General features: G+C 45.2%; 1 protein-coding gene across 1 annotated transcript; it reads right to left on the reverse strand.

Moving 5' to 3' along the window:
* Window positions 1-8,448: 8,448 nt before the first annotated feature.
* WIPI1 (WD repeat domain, phosphoinositide interacting 1) lies at window positions 8,449-15,417 on the reverse strand. The gene is made up of 3 exons (XM_060202632.1): window positions 15,220-15,417; window positions 9,990-10,072; window positions 8,449-8,696 (listed from the first exon to the last, which is right to left on the reverse strand). Exons 1-3 carry the CDS (start codon window positions 15,300-15,302, stop codon window positions 8,464-8,466), a joined length of 399 nt encoding a protein of 132 aa, XP_060058615.1. The 5' UTR covers window positions 15,303-15,417; the 3' UTR covers window positions 8,449-8,463.
* Between the last annotated feature and the right edge of the window lie 7,407 nt (window positions 15,418-22,824).

The following is a 22,824-nucleotide window of genomic DNA, read 5'->3' on the forward strand; positions in this document are numbered from 1 at the left end:
AGGGGGTGCTGCCGGACGGGGAATTTGGAAGCGCTTTCTTCTCACTCAAAGCCACCGTCTACTTTTGCAAAGGCTGACTCAGCTTCCCTTCCACCCACCTTAGGGTGTACCCAAGCATCCTGAGGGCAAGGCTTGACATCTTCCCAGACATTTCTTTCAGTCCTTCTGTCTGTCTGGCCTCATCTCTCCTCACCAACTATAACAGCACTATCTGCTGTCAGACCCATTTCTTTTTTTTTTTTATGCCTCCAGGGTTATCGCTGGGGCTTGGTGCCAGCACTATGAATCCACTGCTCCTGGAGGCCATCTTTCCATTTATTGGATGAGAGAGAGAAACAGAGAGAGGAGGGAGCAATAGAGAGGGAGAGGGAGTCGGGCGGTAGCGCAGCGGGTTAAGTGTCGGTGGTGCAAAACACAAGGACCGGTGTCAGGATCCCGGCTAATACACACACTTGAACCAGGTGTCCCAACACTCGGCCTCCTGGCCCATTTAGCTGAATTTCAGGTGAGCCCCATGTTGGCTGACAGCAAAAGGAAAGAAAATGGGAGGAAAATGCCAAAACTGGGAGACGGAAGAAGGCGTTTGTTGACATGAGAACTCCCTTGTAGGGCCAGCACTCGCTATGATAGTCTCAGTAGATGCAGGGCTTGTGCTCAACTCAGGTCACTCCATGCCACTCTGGCCCTTGGCTGTTTTCTAGGTAGTATAACAGCTTTATCAGTTAAAAAATAAATAAATATCTATACCCTCTGTACTGGGAGAAGCTCTCGTGCTGGGCTAGTTTCCTCTCCCCCATATAATAAAATAATTCCCCTTGATTTATTTTTTAAAAATGTATTTATTATTTGATAGGAGAGAAAATGAGAAGAAAAGGGACATAGTGAAGAAGAAAGAGACATCGGTAGCACTGATTTTACTGCTTGGGAAGCTTCCCTCTTGCAGATGGGGACTGGGGATTTGAACCCAGGTCTTTGTGTGTGGTAACATGTACTCTCAACCAGGTGTGCCACCACCCTGTTCCTGTCTCTTTCTATGCGGAAAAAGTCAGCTTGGGGCAGGAGGCCTCAGCAACAACATTAAAACACACACACACACACACATTCAACACTCTTATACACACACACAGATAACACACCACAGTCTGCCTCACACACACACTCACACACACATTTTTTCTCTCTCTCTCTTACACACACACACACACACACACTCACACTCATACAGACACACACCACATAGTCTCTCTCTCACACACACACACCACGAGTCTTTCTCTCTCTCTCACACAGACACACACACCACACAAGTCTCTCTCACACACACAGTCTCTCTCTTTCTTGAGTACATACACACACACCACCACCACTACACAGTCTCTCTCTCTCACACACACATACCACACAGTCCCTCTCTCACACACACCAGTCGCTCTCTTACACACACAGTCACACACACACCACACAGTCTCTCTCACACACAGACATATACCACCGTCTCTCTCTCACACACATACCAAAGTCCCTCTCTCTCTTGCTCTCTCTCTCTCTCACACACACACACACACCATAGTCTCTCTCTCACACACACATACCCCCCACACACACACCACACAGTCTCTCTCTCATACACAGACATATACCAGTCTCTCTCTCACACACATACCGAAGTCCCTCTCTCTCTCTCTCTCTCTCTCACACACACACACACCATACAGTCCCTCTCTCACACACACACATACCCCACACACAATCACACACACACACACACCCCACACAGTCTCTCACACATACACGCACCATAGTCTGTCTCTCACACACACACATACCCCACACACAATCACACACACACAAACACCAGTCTCTCTCACACACACATACCCCACACACAATCACACACACACACACCACAGTCTCTCACACATACACACACCATAGTCTCTCTCTCACACACACACACATACCCCACACACAACCACACACACACAAACACCAGTCTCTCTCTCACACACACACACACACTCACATACACCACACAGTCTCTCTCACACACACAGAGACATATACCACACACAGTCTCTCTCATACACACACACCACAGTCACACACACACCCATCACACACACACCATATACCACAGTCTCTCACACACAGAGACATATACCACACACAGTTTCTCATACACACACACCACAGTCACACACACACACACACACACACACACACACACACACACACGTCTCTCTCTCACACACAGAGACATATACCACACACAGTCTCTCATACACACACACCACAGTCACACACACACCAGTCTCTCACACACAGAGACATATACCACACACAGTCTCTCTCATACACACACACCACAGTCACACACACACCACACAGTCTCTCTCTCACACACAGAGACATATACCACACACAGTCTCTCTCATACACACACACCAGTCACACACACACACACACACACACACACACCCTGCCTGCCCTAGCATGCAGATTCAGACCCCTTCTCCTCGGCTTCCATCCAGTCACCCTCCATCTGGGTAGTAAGGGCTCTCGGAACAGATGGCCAGAGAGCTGTGAACGCTGGCGTGTGCAAATCCACCTGCTCGGTCCCCGTACCCCCTAAAATGGACTCCCTCAATAAATACATGGCGGAATAAGATCACCCAGAAGTGAAAAGAGGACCACAGTGTGCTCTTCCTTTCATGCAGCCAGAGGAAAGTGGGGATTTTCTCTCCTCCAGGCTCCCTGCACAGATCTTTATTTCCCTCCCTGCCCTTCAAGGAGCCGGGATGGAGGCCCTTGGCTCCGATGGAGGAGGGAACAGGGGCCACTGCTCTCCGTCTCTCCATCCCTCCACGGGGCAGAAAGCCTCTCTAAGGCGGGAGCCCCACCTGGCCCAAACTTCAGCAGTCTACAGAAAACAAACCCCAAACACTTCCCAGACCTTGTTGGAGGCAGTGGCAAAGGAAGAAGAAGGGACTGCTGGCTCTGGGTCCTGGCTGGCTTTGCTGCTCACTGCGGAGTAGTTCTGGGTGAATTCATGTCCTCTGGAAGAAAGGAGGTGTCAACCTTCCAGGGAGTACTAGTGAGGGCAGAGTGACATCGAAAGGCTGACAGATTCAGACCACTGGATAGCCCTCTCATAGCCTCTTGCTAGTCAGAGTATCAGAGAACGAGAGAGAAGTTTTATGTATGTATGTATGTATGTATTTATTTATTTTTGGCCTCCAGGGTTATTGCAGGGGCTCAGTGCCTGCACTATGAATACACTGCTCCTGGAAGCTATTTTTTCTCTTTTGTTGCCCTTGTTGTTTTATCGTTGTTGTGGTTATTATTATTGTTATTGATGTCGTTGCTGTCGGCCAGGGCAGAGAGAAATGGAGAGAGGCGGGGAAGACAGAGAGGAGGAGAGAAAGACAGACACCTGCAGACCTGCTTCACCACCTGTGAAGCGACTCCCCTGCAGGTGGGGAGCCGGGGGCTCAAACTGGGATCCTTACGCCTGGTCCTTGTGCTTTGCGCCACGTGCGCTTAACCTGCTGCGCCACCACCCAACCCCTAAATAAGTTCTATGACTAAATGCGAAAGATAACACTTTGAGGACTCTGGTCTTTGAAGAATATTTGTCTAAATAAGTCTAAAAGACAATCAAGTGCCCCCAAAGGATATTTACCTTTCATATACTAGCTACTATTATATGCAAAGATTTTTTTTTTAAAAAGTTCAACAAAATTTGTGGTGCTACCAACAGATCTCAGACAGCAACTTGACCCAACAATTACACTTAAAAGCCTTCAAATAAAAACCTTTCAAAGTACCTTTCCCTTCCTTGCCAAGAATCAGGATTTGTTTCTTCTTTACTCCTGTTACCCCTCACTTAAAAAAAAGGAAAAAAAAATAAATAAATAAACCATACTTGGGGATGGATGGTGGCTCAATGAGTAGAAAACACATGGTAACTACCCATGAAGACAGGGTTCAAACCTATTCTACAGGTACTTTCCTTCTCTCTTTATTTTTTGCTACTTCTCAATTAAAAAAAAAAAAAAAGAAGAAAGAAAGAAAGAAAGAAAGGAAGAAAGGAAGGAAGGAAGTGGAGTCATGCAGGCACTGAGTTCTGGTGCTGACCCTGGTGACAGGAAGTAAATAGATTAATACATATTCTGCAATTTATTTCTCAGGCCATTTTCCATCACACTACTTTATGTAAACTTTAGTGACCATTCAGAGAGCTCCTCAATTCAAAAGAATAATCTCTCCTCTCAAATAACTTAAGAAAGCATTTTTTAAAAATTTATGTTATTTATTTTCCCTTTTGTTGCCCTTGTTGCTTTTTATTGTTGTTGTAGTTTTTATTGTTGTTGATGTCATTGTTGTTGGATAGGACAGAGAGACATGGAGAGAGGAGGGGAAGACAGAGAGGGGGAGAGAAAGACAGACACCTGCAGACCTGCTTCACTACCTGTGAAGCGACTCCCCTGCAGGTGGGGAACCAAGGGCTTGAACTGGGATCCTTACACTGGTCCTTGCGCTTTGTACCACATGTGCTTAACCTGCTGTGCTACTGCCCGACTCCCAAGAAAGCATTTTATCTCTCATTTTTCCAAAAAAAAAAAAAAAAGAGAGAGAATGGGGGAAGGGGAATATGGGTCCAAGAAGGATGACAGAGGACCTAGTGGGGGTTGTGTTGTTATATGGAAAACTGAGAAATGTTATGCATGTACAAACTATTGTATTTACTGTCGAATGTAAAATATTACTCCCCCAATAAATAAATTTTAAAAAGAAAATAAAAGGAGGAGAAAAAGAAGAAAAAAAAAAGGAGAAGAAAAAAAATCAATTAGCACTTAACAGTTCAGGTACAAAGAAAGGAGAAAACTTGGTCAAAACTTAGTGCCACGATCTCCACCTTCCTGGGAGTAGTTAACTGAATACACTTATCTGTGTTGTCACACACAGAAATCTGTATTTATTTATTTGTTTATTTATTCAGCAGGCAGCCAGGAGACAGATATCTGTGTGGCATTTGTCCAGCAGGCCCTATCTTGCCCACCAGGACTGAGAATAGTGAACAAAACTGGCATAGCCCCCTGCCTTCACAAGATGCAATGTCGAATAGTTCAAGGGAAATTCAGCTCATAATTCCAATGCTTGCTTAACAAGCACATGTATTTTCTTTTTTCTTTTCTTTTCTTTTTTTTTTTTTTTACCAGAATACTACTCAGCTCTGGCTTGTAGTGGTGCCAGGAATTGAACCTGGGACCTTGGGGCCTTGCATAAAAGTTTTTTTTTTTCAAGGAACTTATATTATTAAAGAGAAGAGTTGCAGATTTGAGATAAGAAGAACCCTTCTTTCAACAAAGCAAACTATAAGGGGAGAAAAAAAAACCCTTTAAGGGTTAGTCAGGAACAAGTAAACTAAAAATAAAAAATTTAAAAGGAACAAGTAAACTGAAAACATGAAGTTTGAGGGCCTGCCCTACTGGAGAATTCCATGCTGACAGTAAGGAAAGAGGAAGTTTGAAGTTCAAAGAGGTTGAAATCCAGAAATCAATTCCTTTTACTATAGCAACAAAAACAGTAAGATATCTAGGAATAAACCTAACCAAAGAAGTTAAACACTTGTATACTGAAAATTATGAGTCACTACTCAAGGAAACTGAAAAAGACACTAAGAAGTGGAAAGATATTACATGTTCATAGGTTGGGAGAATTAATATCATCAAAAGGAATATACTACCCAGACCCATCTACAAATTTAATGCTATCCCCGTCAAGATCCCAACCACATTTTTAAGGAGAATAGAACAAATGCTACAAATGCTTATCTAGAACCAGAAAAGACCTAGAATTGCCAAAACAATCTTGAGAAGAAAGAACAGAACTGGAGGCATCACACTCCCGGATCTCAAATTCTATTATAAATCCATTGTCATCAAAACTGCTTGGTACTGGAACATGAATAGACACACTGACCAGTGGAATAGAACTGAGAGCCCAGAAATGAGGCCCCACACATATGGACATATAATCTTTGACAAAGGGGCCCAGACTATTACATGGGGAAAGCAGAGTCTCTTCAACAAATGGTGTTGGAAACAATGGGTTGAAACATGCAGAAGAATGAAACTGAACCACTGTATTTCACCGAATACAAAAGTAAATTCCAAGTGGATACAGGACTTGGATGTTAGACCACAAACTATCAGATACTTAGAGGAAAATATTGGCAGAACTCTTTTCCGCATAAATTTCAAAGACATTTTCAATGAAATGAATCCAATTATAAAGAAGACTAATGCAAGTATAAACCTATGGGACTACATCAAATTAAAAAGCTTCTGCACAGCAAAAGAAACCACTACCCAAACCAAGAGACCCCTCACAGAATGGGAGAAGATCTTTACATGCCACACATCAGATAAGAGTTTAATAACGAACATATATAAAGAGCTTGCCAGACTCAACAACAAGACAACAAATAACCCCATCCAAAAATGGGGGGAGGACATGGACAGAATATTCACCACAGAAGAGATCCAAAAGGCTGATAAACACATGAAAAAATGCTCCAAGTCTCTGATTGTCAGAGAAATGCAAATCAAGACAACAATGAGATACCACTTCACTCCTGTGAGAATGTCATACATCAGAAAAGGTAACAGCAGCAAATGCTGGAGAGGGTGTGGGGTCAAAGGAACCCTCCTGCACTGCTGGTAGGAATGTAAATTGGTCCAACCTTTGTGGAGAACAGTCTGGAGACCTCTCAGAAGGCTAGAAATGGACCTACCCTATGATCCTGCAATTCCCCTCCTGGGGATATATCCTAAGGAACCCAACACACCCATCTAAAAAGATCTGTGTACATATATGTTCTTGGCAGCACAATTTGTAATAGCCAAAACCTGAAAGCAACCCAGGTGTCCAACAACAGATGAGTGGCTGAGCAAGTTGTGGTCTATATAACAATGGAATACTACTCAGCTATTTAAAAAATGATGACTTCACCATTTTCAGCTGATCTTGGATGGACCTTGAAAAATTCGTGTTAAGTGAAGTAAGTCAAAAACAGAAGAGTGAATATGGGATGATCTCACTCTCAGGCAGAAGTTGAAAAACAAGACCAGAAGAGAAAACACAAGTCGAACCTGAACTGGAATTGGTGTATCGCACCAAAGTAAAAGACTCTGGGGTGGGTGGGTGGGGGGAGAATACAGGTCCAAGAAGGATGACAGAGGACCTAGTGGGGGTTGTATTGTTAGGTGGAAAACTGAGAAATGTTATGCATGTACAAACCATTGTATTTACTGTTGAATATAAAACATTAATTCCCCAATAAAGAAATTAAAAAAAAAAAAAAGGAAGTTTGGCTGAGTGACTTCAGAACTAATTTGGGAGGGTCACACTCTTAGCGTTGGAGTTTCATTCCAGAAGAATTACCCCAGTCTTCAATGAGTACTGTTTTCCAGGGCCCAAGTCAGGGGCACTCCTCTTGTTTATGGTGATTCTGCAGCAGCTCACAGGGAAGTTTTAAAACCATAGTTCTGCACAAGGGCCTGGGTTCAAGCCCCCTCGTGAAGCTTTCCCCCTGCAGGTGTCTCTCTGTCTCTTTCTTGCTCTATTTCTGCCTCCCCTTTCAACTTCTCTCTGTCTCTACCAATAATGCATAAATAAAAATATTTTTAAAAAAAAGCCACAATTCAACTCAGTCTGTACCCGGGGGACAAGAAGGCTCACCTAGCTAGTAGCTAATGCTCTAGAAAAAACCTGGAGGGGGAGGGGGAGGCAGGGCAGAAACGCACCTGGTTAAGTGCACATATTACCAAGAACAAGGACCTGGGTTTGAGCCCCTGCTCCCCACCTGAAGGGGGTCTGTTTTTCAGGAGCGTCGAAGCAGGTCTGCAGGTGTCTCTCTTTCTGTCCCTCTCTCTATATATGCCCTCCCCCTCCCCCTTTTAATTTCTCTCTGTCCTGTCAAATAAAAATTAGAAAGAAAAGAAAAATGGTCACTGGGGGTGGTGGATTTGTAGTGCTGGCACTGAGCCCCAGTGACAACCCTGGTGGCAATAAAAATGAAAACATGAGGTTCAAGGACCAGGGAAGATGTACCACTGACTCAAGCTCATGGAGTAGATGCTTAGTACTATTCTCTTACTACGAGGAGGCCCAAGTATGAAAACCTATTTAGAATTAATCTGATGGGGGCCAGACAGTGACACACCTGGTTGAGCATACATTACAGTGTGCAAAGACCCGGGTTCAGGCCCCCAGTCCCCACCTGCAGCGGGAAAACTTCATGAGTGGTGAAGCAGGGCTGCAGGTGTTTGTCTCGTTCCCTCTCTACCTTCCCCTTTCTCAATTTCTCTCTGTCTCTGTCTCTGTCTAATAGATAAATTTTTTAAAAAATAGAATTAATTTGATGCTTATTGTAGAGCCATTGATTTTGAAAAGCTGTCACCTTTGCCTTTGACTTCCACTGTCAGATGTCATACAGCCCGTGGGGCTTCCCCCACTCACCTGCCGGTTCAGCCTTATGGACAAGATGTTGCTCGAGTAGCTGTAGTTACAGATCTCCGTGCCTTTCTTGAAGTGATAGACGTTCATCTGCCGTGGCTTCGTGTGGCTGACCACCACCACCAAGCTGCTGGAGAAAAGGCGCTCCACAATGTAGACGTCGGGGATCTCATCTGGGAGGGAAGCAGCGCCAGATCAGGTCAGGTCAGGTCAGGTCAGGTCGTGGGGACTGTCGGCCATCTCTGAGCTGACTCAGCCCAGTCACCAGGTCACTAGGCCTCTCACCCTGAGCACCTGCCCGCCCGCCAGTCACCCCTGCCCGCTTACAATCTTTTTTACGTCTTCACTCATAGTGGAGCCTTCCATGGGCTCCCAGGCCCCTTCAGAGAGAGAGAGAGAGAGAGAGAGAGAGAGAGAGGTAGAAACTGAAACACAGAAGCCCCGGTTTCCAGGGCTCTTCCCAAGGCAAGGAGGAGTCATCCTTCCCAAGCCCTGTGGTTTCACTGGCTGCTCTGAAACCTATTATTTGGAAGACCTGGACGGTTTCCATCTACTCTCTTTCCATGAGAGGCTTCAAAGGAGGAGTGACTGCTGAGTTAGAAACCTCTGTTTTCAGAACTCTTCTGGTCCCTGTCGCTAAGGGGAGGAAGCAGGGATCTAATTAAATAGCTGCTTGTCTCCATCTAGCTGTAGCCTCTGACCAGGAAGGTTCTCTGCTCAGGCTGAGGCCTGACTTCTTTCTGAGAATATTCTTTTCATGTGTGTCTTTCTGAAGCTTGGGCAAGTCTCACAGGGAACAATGCCTGACATGGAGAACAAAACCGTCTCACAAATGGCCTAATAAAAACAATGCCTTATAATAAATCAGGGGGCCATGATATTACTTATCAAATCACTTTCTTTCTGGAGAAAGCTAAAGCTTGTGTGTTCTTCACTACTTATGCTAGCATAAGTTAGTATATATCCTGAGAAAATGAAATAATAACATTCCTAAAGTGAATTTGAAGACAGTCACTATATGCCCTTCATGTTTTTAAACTCTAGATGACATAAGAGGGACAGTTACTATCTGCTATGAAAACAATGAGTTCTGTATTGAATAAATGTTACCAATATTCTACAATATAAGAGAAAAAAAAGAAAGTTCCATTTCAATTTTAGTCTGGCAATTATACAAACCAATGACTGTGCATTTAAGGAGATGCAAGAGTGTCAACAATATGACTTCAAACAGAGAATTTCTTGATGTAAAAAGTCAATTTTACTGGAGCCATTGCCAAATCTTGCTAAGTGAGTCACTGTGGTTTTCTAAAGTGCAGGCAATGATTTATAGTTAAATCTGGGAAGCGCTGACTCCTCCTTAAATTTGACAGTGAAGGGTGGGAAGGAGGACAGTTCATGGACAGCAGAGATTAAAGTCTAAGAGAGAATATGTGGTATCCTTGGGCAATCTCACACACACTTACTGCTTCCATGGACTTGGTCCAGCTGCTCCACGGAACTCAAAGAGAACAGCTTATAACCGGCTTTGGTTCCTATGGCTAGTGATCTGCGGAAGGCAATGACACCATGACATCACACTAGGTCTGAATTGCAACCCTGGGTCCGAGCGAAGACAGACACCATTTCCCCATAGCCTGGGTGTGTGTGTGTGGGGGGGAACAGAGAGCCTTGGGTACTTACATATTTGCTAACTTTAAAAACAATTATCTTTACTTATTTATTGGAACGAGACAGCTAGGAATCAAGAGGAATGGGGGAGATAGAGAGAGAGATAGATACCTGCAGCCCTACTTCATGACTTGGAAAGCTTTCCCCCTGCAGGTGGGGACCAGGGGGCTCGAACCCAGGTCCTTGCATATTGTAACATGTGCACTCAACCAGATGCATCACCACCCTGGCCCCACTTGCTAACTTTCTGTAATATGTGTGCTTAACCAGGTGCACCGCCGCCTGGCCCCACTTGCTAACTTTCTGTAATATGTGTGCTTAACCAGGTGCGCCGCCGCCTGGCCCCACTTGCTAACTTTCTGTAATATGTGTGCTTAACCAGGTGCGCCGCCGCCTGGCCCCACTTGCTAACTTTCTAAATGCTAAGGCATGCCTTGTTAAGTGGGTAAGTACACTAAAAGGGAAGAGGCCAGAAACACTTCATACAAAGATGTGAAATGGTCGAGATTCTAAAACTACATGGTCTGGGCAGAGATAGATAGCATGCTGGGTATACAGAGAGACTCTCATGCCTGAGGCTCCACAGTCCCGGGTTCAATCCCCCACTTCCCACCATAAGCCAGAACTAAGCAGGGTTCTGGTAAAAAAAAAAAAAAATCAATCAATCAATCCATCTAAAACTACATGGGCTTCAGCATCAAATGAAATACCAGAGTTTCGTCCAGTGTAGTGGAGGACCAGCTTGAACCTGGGTGGTGGACTTGACAAAGCAGGTGTTCTATCCAGGCTTGCTATCTTGCCTGCCCTCCTATTTTTTTATTTAATTATTTTTTAATTGTTGCCGGAGTTATCACTGGGGCTCAGTGTCTGCATAATGGACCCACCACTCTTGGTCATTTTTTTCCTTTTTTTTTCCTTATATTTGATAGAACACATAGGGGAGGGATGGAGAGAGAGAGAGAGAGAAGAGAGAGAGATGTCTGCAACATTGCTTCACCACTTATGAAACACCCTCCCTTGCAGGTGAAAACCAGGGGTTTGAGCCCAGGTCTTTGTGTGTGGTAACCTACATGCCCAACCAGGTGCACCACTACCCAGTTCCACTGGATTCTTTCTCCTCTCTTCCTTCCTTCCTTCCTTCCTTTCTTTCTTTCTTTCTTTCTTTCTTTCTTTCTTTCTTTCTTTCTTTCTTTCTTTCTTGTTCTAGTACTTTATGAGCAAGCAGCTTGGTGCTACAAGGCTGCGCGGCCAAGATTCTGTGTCAGTCTCATAAAAAAGAACAAGTCATATAATTGGAATTGCCTTTCCCTAACCAAACATTTGTTCTTCTCAGGGGGCACAAAGACAGGTGTCTATGGTCAACTTTGAATGAGCAGGGCAACGTTTCAGTCTGCTGAGTGACTAACTGGTATACCAGACATTTACACAAATGTAGCAGAGAATTTAGAACTCAGGTCTGGCATCCAGAACTACAGTACCGGTGATGGTAAGTAACCACAGGGAAGGTAAATCAGAAGCACCTTACATCTTCAAAATATACTCTGGAATAATTGCCATTGCTGAATATTCTTCACAGAAACTTTCTCACATAAATACAGGTGCATTTGGTTGCAAAATATTGGCTTCTAAAACTTCCAAGTATGGGAATAAAAAGTTGCAACTTGGGAGTCGGGCTGTAGCGCAGCGGGTTAAGTGCAGGTGGTGCAAAGCACAAGGACTGGCATAAGGATCCCGGTTCGAACCCCGGCTCCCCACCTGCAGGGGAGTCGCTTCACAGGCGGTGAAGCAGGTCTGCAGGTGTCTGTCTTTCTCTCCCCCTCTCTGTCTTCCCCTCCTCTCTCCATTTCTCTCTGTCCTATCCAACAACGACAACAACAATAATAACTACAACAATAAAACAACAAGGGCAACAAAAGGGAATAAATAAATAAAATAAATATTTAAAAAAATTTTTTTTAAAGTTGCAACTAGACTCCTACAGTCTTAATAGAAAGAGTGTGCAAAAGTCATTTTCTTTTTCTTTTCTTTTTGCCTCCAGGGTTATCACTGGGGCTTGATGCTACGAATCTACTGCTCCTGGAGGCCATTTTTCCCATCTTGTTGCCCTTGTTGTTTACCATTGTTGTTATTGCTGTCATTGTTTTTGGATAGGAAAGAGAGAAATTGAGAGAGGAGGGGAAGACAGAGAGGGGGAGAGAAAGATAGACACCTGCAGCCCTGCTTCACCGCTTGTGAAGCGACTCCCCTGTAGGTGGGGAGCTGGGGGCTCGAACCGGGATCCTTGTGCCAGTCCTTGCACTTCATACCATGTGCGCTTAACCCTCTGGCTACTGCCCGGCCCCAGAGTTATTTTCAAGCACAATTACTACTATATACATGTCTATGTCTATGTGTATACATATTGTTGTTCCATGAGAAAAACAGCAGTGTGATTATTATTCAGTTTTCAGTGACAGATCAGTGGTCACAAAAAAAAAGTGTGAACCAAGAAGTTCAGCCTCACACAATTTTATCCATAAGATATTTCTTTTTATTCCCTTTTTGTTGCCCTTGTTGTTTTATTGTTGTAGTTATTATTGTTGTTGTTAGGTAGGACAGAGAAATGGAGAGAGGAGGGGAAGACAGAGAGGGGGAGAGAAAGACAGACACCTGCAGACCTGCTTCACGGCCTGTGAAGTGACTCCCCTGCAGGTGGGGAGCCGGGGGCTTGAACCAGGATCCTTATGCCAGTACATGCGCTTAACCCGCTGCACTACTGCCCGACTCCCTATCCATAAGCTATTTCTATAGAAAAAAGGTGCATTCTCACATCTCTTGTGAAAATAGAGATGGGGGAGAAATACATATCACTAATCAGTGGGAAAAATATATATATATATATATATATATCTTCACCTAGTGCCAAGCATGAAGGAACCTGGGAAGAAAGGTTAGTTGTCTTTAAACAATTTTTCCAGAAATGCTAGGCCCTCAACTCAGCCTACACTTAACAGAAAAAGACAGATTATATTCCTGAGTGTTTTTGGTTAAGGACTTGGCTTATTTTAAAATCCAGTGCCATAGCTTCTGTGGCCTTAAGTGACTGACTGTGACAAAAACGTTTATTTATGGGTAAGACAGAGCCACCCAACAGACTGTTCATTCAAGAAATGAGAAGTGACCATAGGGACCACAGAAATAAGCATTCTAAGCACTTTGCAGCTTTGAAAATAACATCCAATGGCTATGGAAACATGGAACACTTCAGTAGAGTAAAATTCACATGACTTGAAAAAAAACTCTAATAAGCAGTGCAGCAAAGCTGAAAATAGAGTCTTTACTTCCAATAAGCAAACTAACCCCCTTTCTTAATCTGAATTCAATGGGAAAGGAAAACACCCAGAGGTTTCAACAGTCATCCTCTTTTGCAAAACGTTTCTTACTAAACATCAGGCTTTTATCTATCTCCTTCACCACTTTTGTAAACTTTAGGTCCCAGCTGATTAAAAAAAAAAAAGAAGAAGAAGAAGAAGAAGAAGAAGAAGAAGAAGAAGAAGAAAAAAGTTCACTGAGTCACAAGTGGCTTTGGAATAAGGAAACAGAAAATGCCAGAGAGTTACACATGCAATAAAGGTAGACAATTTTGTAAATTGCTTTTCAGTAATATTATATGTCTGTGGGTACGGGGGTGGGTGTTGTCATCTGTATTTCTTACTGGGGTTTGTGGTTAAGGAAAGCTTGAAAGCCACTCATCTGACCCGACTACAGATGACACAATTATTTTATTCGTTTGTTTGCTTTAGACAAAGGCACATTGTCTGGCACAGGGTGTTTTTAGACAGAAACACAAAGGGAATGGAAGCCAGCGCTGCTTATGGTACCTGATGGCCTTAATTACACTGGATATTAGTACAGCCCTGTCTGGGGCGGCCAAAGTACAAGCCAAACAAGGAACACAACAGAAACTGGTACAGCAGGAAGTGGGAAACTGGGAACTCCATCATCTCTGCCTGATGCTCTGGGCGCACATTCCAAAGAGATTATTCCACCCACCCCCCCACCCCCCCAGCCCCAGCTAGCCTGGAACAATACCATGAAAAGAGTGAAGGAAACAGGTCTTGGTATCTAAGGGACAAGATTCTTAAGGTGACTGAAAACTCAGTGCAGTCACTCGAGGCTTTCAGAAGTCCCAACTTGAACATCAAGATGAAACATTTAAAAAAAAAAAAAGTCACTGGGAGAAAAGGGAACAAGAGTGGAGGCGTTCTGCACCCCAGAGAAGGCAGCCTGGGCCGGGAAAGGATTCGGAGGAGACTCTGCCTTAGCGAGGGGTGGGGAGCTCAGTGCAAAGTGCAGGAGGAATGGAAAGTTTCCTGACGGGCAGAGGCGCACAAGGCCCCGCAGCGAGATGCCCCAGCTAGGCTGGGACGAGAAGGGGCTGGCCGGGCCGCAGGGATAGGCTGCCTCTTTGGCTGAGGCCCGGCCCAGATGCCACGTTGAGATGCTCAAGGACAAATGGGAAAAAGGTTCATTTTTTTTTTTTTCCCTGGATTCTCTCATCTTCCTGGGCCCAACCAACCACCTCTTCTTGGGGCCACTTTGCAACTTCCCCCTCCCCTCCCATCGCCTTTGTTTTGCTACTGTCCTTCTTTCCCTGGGTCTGTCTGTACACCTCTCCCTGCACCCCACCCCCACCCTGCAGATATTCCTAAGATTTTTCCAGCCCACTTCCCTGCCTGACATTCTCCTCTCTGCTTCCGCCGGCCCTCCTGGCTCCCGGCCGGCTGGGGGGTGGGGTTCGGGGAGCCGCGCCCGGTCCCCACTGCTGGGGGAGGGGAGGGCAGGGCAGGACAGGGGAGGGGAGGGGAGGGGAGGGCAGGGGGTCGCGGGCAGGGCGCTCGGACAGTCACCTGCCAGCCGCCAGGCTCTGCAGGGCCGTAGGCCCGCGCCTCGGGCCCCAGGTTACCGACAGGACAACACCCCTGGTCCCTCTGTCCCTCTGTCCCCCTGTCCCCCTGTCCCCGCAGGGCAGGCGCCGCGGCTTACGTGCAGTCCTGGTTGAAAGAGAAGCAACTGAGCGCCGCCTCGACCCCTCCCGGCGGGGGACTGTCTGTGGCCTCGGCCTCCATAGGGGGCTCGACCCGCGGAAGCCGTAGCTCCGAGCCCGCGACCGCCACCTCGGCAGCCCGCTGGCACCGGCTCCCCGGGCGCGATCGGCCGCCCCCTGGCTCCTCGCCCCGCCCCCTCCATCGCTAAGCTCCGCCCCTCGCGGAGCAGCCCCGCCCGCGGCTCCCCCGGCAGCCCAGGCAGCTCAGGGGGCGGGGTTCCCATGCCTCGTCGTCATTGGCCAGAAGCCCAGCTCGCGCTTTTCTTATTAGCCAATCGCTGTCGGCTGTGGGAAGAACCGCTCTGCTGGAGGCCCGCCCCCGTCTCGAGGCCTGTGTTTCCATTGGACGAAGGCGCTTGACGCACAAGCTGCAGGCCACGTGGTGGTGTTTTCATCGCCAGAGTCTTCCCGGCCCAGCGGCTGGAGGGGAAAGCGAGTCAGCCCGAGCTGACCTGCTGGCTGCAGTTTGGCGTCAGTGTCGCGGCCGCAGCCGAGGGGACCGGCTGACGCGCTCAGATCCCATCCCACCCAACCCCTAGTCATGTGAAACCCCGCCTGTTAAACTTACAGAGTTGAGCACAGGGCGTTGGACGCCAAAGCCTCACCCTTTATATAGAGTCTCCAAGCTGCTTTGAGACAAGTTTCTAAATCTGGAGAACTAAAACCAGACAGGAAGTTATCTTACCTTGAGAACTCTTATTCCGTGCTAAGCATTGTATTAACTATGTGTATTGTCTTTTTCAATTCTTTTAAAAAAAAAAAGGTGTGAGACGTAGGGCATAGTTATGTCCAGTTTGCAGAATCAACAGCTGAAATACTCTGAACTGCTAAACAAGGTCTGATCTGAGGCAGCACAACAGATGGTAAGATGTAGGTTTGTTCGATACCAAACACATGCACCAAACGACCCTGCTAGGTAGTATTTAGCAAAAATCTATCTGCTCTGTTGCTGACAAAAAGAGGGGGGAGGGGGAAATATGTATAGGGTAGTGAACTTTCTGCTAGGAATGACATAGCGCAAACAAACTTTATATAGTTTGAGATGAATTTTGTCAGTCTTCCCAAATCAAATCACATATTGCCGTGTAGAATTACCATCTACAGAATCTATGTATCAGTAGTTTAGGATTTATAAAATTTCTAGCAAAAAATTAATTCATACCATTTCAAAGTTTTATCTTTTTTTAAATACATATTTTATTATTAGTGTTATTTTAATGAGAAAGATACGGAGAGAAAGATACAGTCATATATCAGAGCTCTCCTCAGCTCTGACTTTGGTGTTGTAGGGGACTGAACCTGAGACTTTAGAGCCTCAGGCATGAGAGTCTTTTTGCATAACTACTATGCTGTCTCCCCTACCCCATTTCAAAATTTTAGATAAAGGATATTCTAGGTATTGCTATACCACATTTGAAATTGCTGTAGTTCAAATGCACGTGTTTTGTAATAAGCACATATGATATGTGAACCTAGAATGGATAATGAAGAACATATTTCCCTAGCTTGAGCTTTTCTTATCAGAACACTTGTTTTGGTTTTCTGAAATGCAAATATCACAGTTTCTTCTCTCGGTCTTGATCTTATTATTTTTTTTCCCTCCAGCTGCTCTTAAAATAGTTCTCTTTGTAGATTCGAAGATGTTTGTTCCTCTTTAGTTGAGTGTGAGATGTTGTATGGACCATTCTAACTAAACAAACCCACTGTGATTAAGCCTACTGTTTGGAAACTTTTAACTGCAGTCACATGTTTTGCCTCCAGGGTTATCACTGGGGCTTGGTGCCTGCACCACTAATCCACTGCTCCTGGAGGCCATTCCCCACCCATTTTTATTGCTCTTGTTGGTGTTACTATTGTTATCATTGCCATTACTGTTGTTGTTGGATAGGACAGAGAGAAATCGAGAGAGGAGGGGAAGACAGAGAGGGGGAGAGAAAAATAGACACCTGCAGACCTGCTTCACCACCTGTGAAGCGACCCCCACCCCTACAGGTGGGAATCCAGGGGCTTGAACTGGGATCCTTATACATGTCCTTGTGCTTTGTGCCATGTGCACTTAACCCCACTGTACCACAGCCCAGCCCCCTGTGTCACATTTTAAAAAAAAATATCTTAATTATCTCTCAGGTCAAATGTTCTCTCCTACCCATCTTAGCCAAAAGTCTGGAATCTTTTCTATTCTGTTTTGAATGTAAGAGTCTGGCATACTGGGTACTATATTGTTGGGAGAATGACATAAAGTGCTAATTAAGTTTTTAAAGTGGAAAATTATCATTATCAGAAAGTTCAGCAGACTGAGGTAGAGTTGGAAGCTGGTGTTAGTTTTTGAACATAAGTGTTTCATGATAAAGGCAGTGTCCTGTGCAGATATATTCTGCCAGGCTGTGAACAGCAGATTAGGAGGGAGAAAAACTCAGACTAATGTAACATTGCAGGCATGAAGGATTATCAGACTAGACTAGACCCTGTCAGCAAGGCCGAAGGCTTAGGACCAATCTAATACATTTTTAAAAATTAAAATATATTTGGCATACAACATATCTGTATAGGCTTGAGTATAAATTTAAGTTGTACAACATGTTGATGTGATGCATTTACTTGATGCACTGTAATACAACTGTGATCATAGTAATAATTTGCACTTCTGTCAGTTCACACCGAAAGATATTTTGAGGCTGTCTTGTTCCGGAGGAAAGTAATGTGAATCACAGATGTGAGCTTCACAATTAACTGAAAATTTCTAGAAGGCGCTAAAAAAGGGTAAAAAGAAGCAGGGAAACTGATTTTAACAATTTATTATTATTATTATTATTACCTCCAGGGTTATGACTGGGACCCAGTGCCTGCACTACAGATCCTCTGCTCCTGGCAGCCATTTTCTCCGCTGCTGCTGTTATTGTTGCTGCTGTTGCTGTTGTTGTTGTTGGATAGGACAGAGAGAAATGGAGAGAGGAGGGGTAGACAGAGAGGGGGAGAGAAAGACAGACACCTGCAGACCCGTTTCACCACCTGTGAAGCGATTCCCCTGCAGGTGGGGAGCCGGGGGGACTCGAACCGGGATTCTTACACTAGTCCTTGCGCTTCACACCACGTGCACTTAACTCCCTGGGCTACCACCCAACTCCCCCCCAGGTTCCATCTTAAGGCACTTTAAGGCAGCGCTGAGTAACTCACTGGTTTGGAAAAAAAAATCCTGTGTGTCTGATCTAGAGCAGAACTCAGTTCATAATATGTGTGTCTTAAGAGCTCTTGTGACTGGCAGCTAGCCTGCTGGAATTCTGAGAGGCTAGCAAACAAGACACCCCGACCTGGCTTGGAGGAACCTTGGTGAATAGCGAAAGCAGGTTGCATGGTGGAGAAAAGGAAAGCCCCTTGTACTGCTTTCAGAAAGCAAATCCTTGGACAGGTAGTTAGAAAGATGTATTTAGTGCCAGACACATGGAAATATCTGAAGTGAATGCACATTGATTGGGGTTAAGCCTCAGGACTCGAGGTGTCATTTTGAGAGAAAATGAATCATCCTCTCTGACCTCCCCTTGCTGGGAATGATTCCCCATGTGTGGGGCTAATGGTTCATGTCCACCATCACTATGTAGAAGGAATATCCCAGGCTTCCCTGCACTGGTCTTATTTTTCCCCAAGATAATACAGAAGTCTGTAATTTTATATAAACCCACACCTACAGAAGTCTATACTTATTCTACATAAACCTATAGTTATATGTAAAAAGGGTCATTGTTGCCAGCTAATTCTTTTTTAGTACATTTTATTTGATGTATATTGCTATTATTATTTTTATTATTTTTTTACCAGAGCACTGCTCAGCTCTGGTTTATGGTGATTGGGGGTGGGGGAGGGAGATTGAACCTGGGACTTTGAAGCCTCAGGCATGAGAGACTCTTTGTATAACCATTATACTATCTCCACTGGCCCCCTCCATTCCTCCACCTCACCCACCTACTTATTGATTTCACCAGAGCACTGCTTAACTCTGGTTTATGGTGGTGCAGGGGATTGAACCTGGAACTTTGGAGCTTCAGGCATGAGAGTCTTTTTGCATAGCCATTATACTATCTCCACTGCTCCCCTGCATTCCTAGTTTGATATGGGCCAAACTAAATATGTCAACTGGCTGGATGTAGTTTGTGGAGGGTAGTTTAAGACTCCTGTTGGAGGAATAAACAGCTTCTTTGAGAGATTTCACCACACAACCCCCTCCAAAAAAAAAAAAAAATCCAGTCTTTTCATCTAAAAAGCCAAGAAGAAAAGTTACAAATAAAGCCTGAAGTGATGAATTCGTTTAGCATCATTTTCTTTGTCTAAATTCTTTTTTTAAATATGTATTTATTTTCCCTTTTGTTGCCCTTGTTTTTTATTGCTGTGGTAGTTATTGATGCCATCGTTGTTAGATAAGACAGAGAGAAATGGAGAGAGGAGGGGAAGACATAGAGGGGGAGAGAAAGACAGACACCTGCAGACCTGCTTCACCACCTGTGAAGCGACTCCCCTGCAGGTGGGGAGCCAGGATCCTTGAGCCGGTTCTTGCACTTCATGCCATGTGCGCTTAACCAGCTGCTCTGCCGCCCGACTCCCTTTTTCTAAATTCTGACTCTAGTTTTAAGTTCCATGGAAGAGGAAGTTCCTGACTTAAATGGTGACCTTCTTGTGTCTTAGTTCTTCCACATCCTTGGGACAGAATTTGTACTACTAACTAAGAGAAGCAAACTAATAAAGAGAAGAGAGGAAACACAAGAACTGTCCCACAAAGGGAAAACACAATTCTGACTTTTTCTCCTTATGATTGAAATTCCTAAATGTCTGTCTTTTCCCAGACAAACATCTTTATTTCCCAAGACACTGTAAGTCAGCAAAAAAATTTTTTTAAAAAAATAATAAAATAAATAAGAGCAAGATCTGGCAATCAAACCTCCTTGGTAACACATAACTGCAGGCTAGTATTCAACTCATGGGAAGGCTTCCTACCTGTGTAACAATAAGTCTGTCTTTTAAAAACGCTGACTAGGGCAGGCACAGGGCATTAGCATGGGGAGCTGGAAATGAGACATCCTGTCTGATGCAAGCTTCGTGTCACCCTGTATGGTTGCCCATAACACCCACCCGGCTATAATTAGAGTAACTACCAGGTGAGCAGACACTACTCCTGCCTTTTGCTTTTTATAAGATCCATTCTATTTTTATCAACTCAAGCCACAGGAGCGGCTCTCCTTTTTTCTAATGTGCTTCTACACTCAAAATGTGAGCTGAGAAATTATATTCTCCACCAACAAACGCATGGTAGTCCTTTTGGGGGTGAGGGCCAGAGAGGAGGACTGGGAGGACTCTAGGATAGGTGAGATTTGGAGGCAGTGACTATGTCAAGGATCCACAGATAGTTCTAGAGTAGGCAGGGAGAGGTTGGACTGCTTGGCGATTTCTGGGTCAAAACCCATGAAATGGGCAAACAGGAAGTCCAAAGTAACAGTTCTGGCTAGGAAGCAGGTACCACTGGGCTACTTTTAATTGTTTGTTTTTGTTTGTAATTACTGGCCCTGTCTGTGTGTGGGAGCATGGCTGCAGTGAATGAGCAGTTCCTGTTCTCTGTTTCTAGAATAATCTTGGAACCTCACTGCAAATCCCAAGTTCTCCATAAAAAACTTGTTGAATTTGGGAGTTGGGCGATAGTGCAGTGGGTTAAGTGCACGTGGCGCCAAGCACAAGGACCAGTGTATGTAAGGATCCTGGTTCAAGCCTCCGGCTCCCCAACTGCAGGGGAGTCACTTCACAGGCGGTGAAGCAGGTCTGCAGGTGTCTGTCTTTCTCTCCCCTTCTCTGTCTTCCCCTCCTCTCTCCATTTCTCTCTGTCCTATCCAACAGCAACGACATCAATAACAACAACAGTAATAACTACAATGAAAAAAAGAACTTGTTGAATCTTATTCAAGTACTAACCAGGTCTGATTCTGCTTAGTTGTGCCGTGAATATTTGCTGGTCAGCTGATACTCATGAAGACGTGAGCTCTGTGTCTGCTAGTCATAACAACATGGAGCATGGAGAGGTTCAATCTGGGAGCTTTTCTTAACCCAGACTTTTTTTGTTTTTCCTCTTCTCCCAGAGCACTGCTCAGTTGCTCAGCTCTGGTTTATAGTGATGCAGGGGACTGAACTTGGACCTCAGAGCATGAGTGTCTCTTTGCATACCCATCTAGCTGTCTCGCTATTCCTCACCTTAGACAAGACGAGCTAAATTGTGCCATGCTAGTGTCACGGGCAGGAGAGAGGATCCAGGAACCAAGTTCGTGGCGGTAGCAATACAAATCAAATCTTTATTCATGCGGGAGCCCTACAAATCAAGTCTTTATTCATGCGGGAGCCCCAGAGTCGGGTGTGAGCACAGCGGGTTAAGCCACGTGGAGCCAGAAACCACAATGGCTAGCGTCTGTCTGCACGTCCAGGTCGAGATGTGGAAGAGGAAAAAAAGAGAAACCAGAAACAGAAGTGACTTTATAGGATAAAATCAGAAGTGGCAAGTCGGAAACGGAAATGGCAAGTCGGAAACGGAAATGGCTAGAAAGAGGGGGTGGAGAAAGGAAAAAGGCATGCTGGGAACTTCCTTAGCAACTGTTGCCATAGTTTTAACTGGTGGGATTAATGTTACCCTGCAGACAGGGCGGGTCTCGAGGTAGAAAGAAGATAGATCAAAGGACTGGGTGAGGAATCTTTCAGGCAAAACTATGATTATGTAAATAGGCCATAGTGTCAGCAATGCAGGATGGAAGGGGGGGCTGGCTTAATGCCTGACAAAATTGTAGGGAGCAAGGTTCAGCAGAGCAATCACTCACCTCGACTTCAGTTTTCAGAGTATTACTGCAGAGGTGAGATCACGGAATGGAAAGCAAACCTTTCTAGAAAACTTGACTTGAGGCCACATCCTTCACATATAAGTTCCCTGCTCCGTCCTGACCAGGGCATGTTAGTCCCTGTCACCAGGCTGCAGGAAGCGAAGCTGAGAGATGCACAGGAGACGGCTGCAGGTCCTGGGGTCGTTTGTAATGGAGATGCACCTGGAACTGTCTCTTCACCGGCTTCCCATTTGCCATTTCACACTGCCTCTCAGACGGCTGCAGCTCGAGGCTGAAAATAGAACTGGCATCTTAACCTGCACTCAATCCTGTCAAGAGACAGAGAGGTCAAGAGTGGAGAGGAAGACGCGGTTTGGTGCCAGGAGGACCACTGGCCGAGGGTCAGGGAGACAGGGTGGCATCCTGTACTTTCTCAACAGGCCCCAAGGCTTTGCTTCACTACTGGAAGGAAGTACTGACAAATATCTTTACTCCCAAACAAGTAATTGAGCTGCCCTCATCCCTCATGGGCAGGCAGGGCTAGCTGAAGTGGCGTTCTGCTCTGTGGATTCCTTTTTAAATATTTTATATTTATTTATTTATTTATTTAGATACAGAGGAAAGTGGGAGATGGTGTGTGGGTGGGTGGGGACAGGGTGGTGGTGCACCTGGTTAAGCACACATAGTACTAAGTGCAAGGACTCG

This window comes from Erinaceus europaeus, chromosome 12 (genome assembly GCF_950295315.1).
Source record: "Erinaceus europaeus chromosome 12, mEriEur2.1, whole genome shotgun sequence".
Lineage (NCBI taxonomy): Eukaryota > Metazoa > Chordata > Mammalia > Eulipotyphla > Erinaceidae > Erinaceus > Erinaceus europaeus.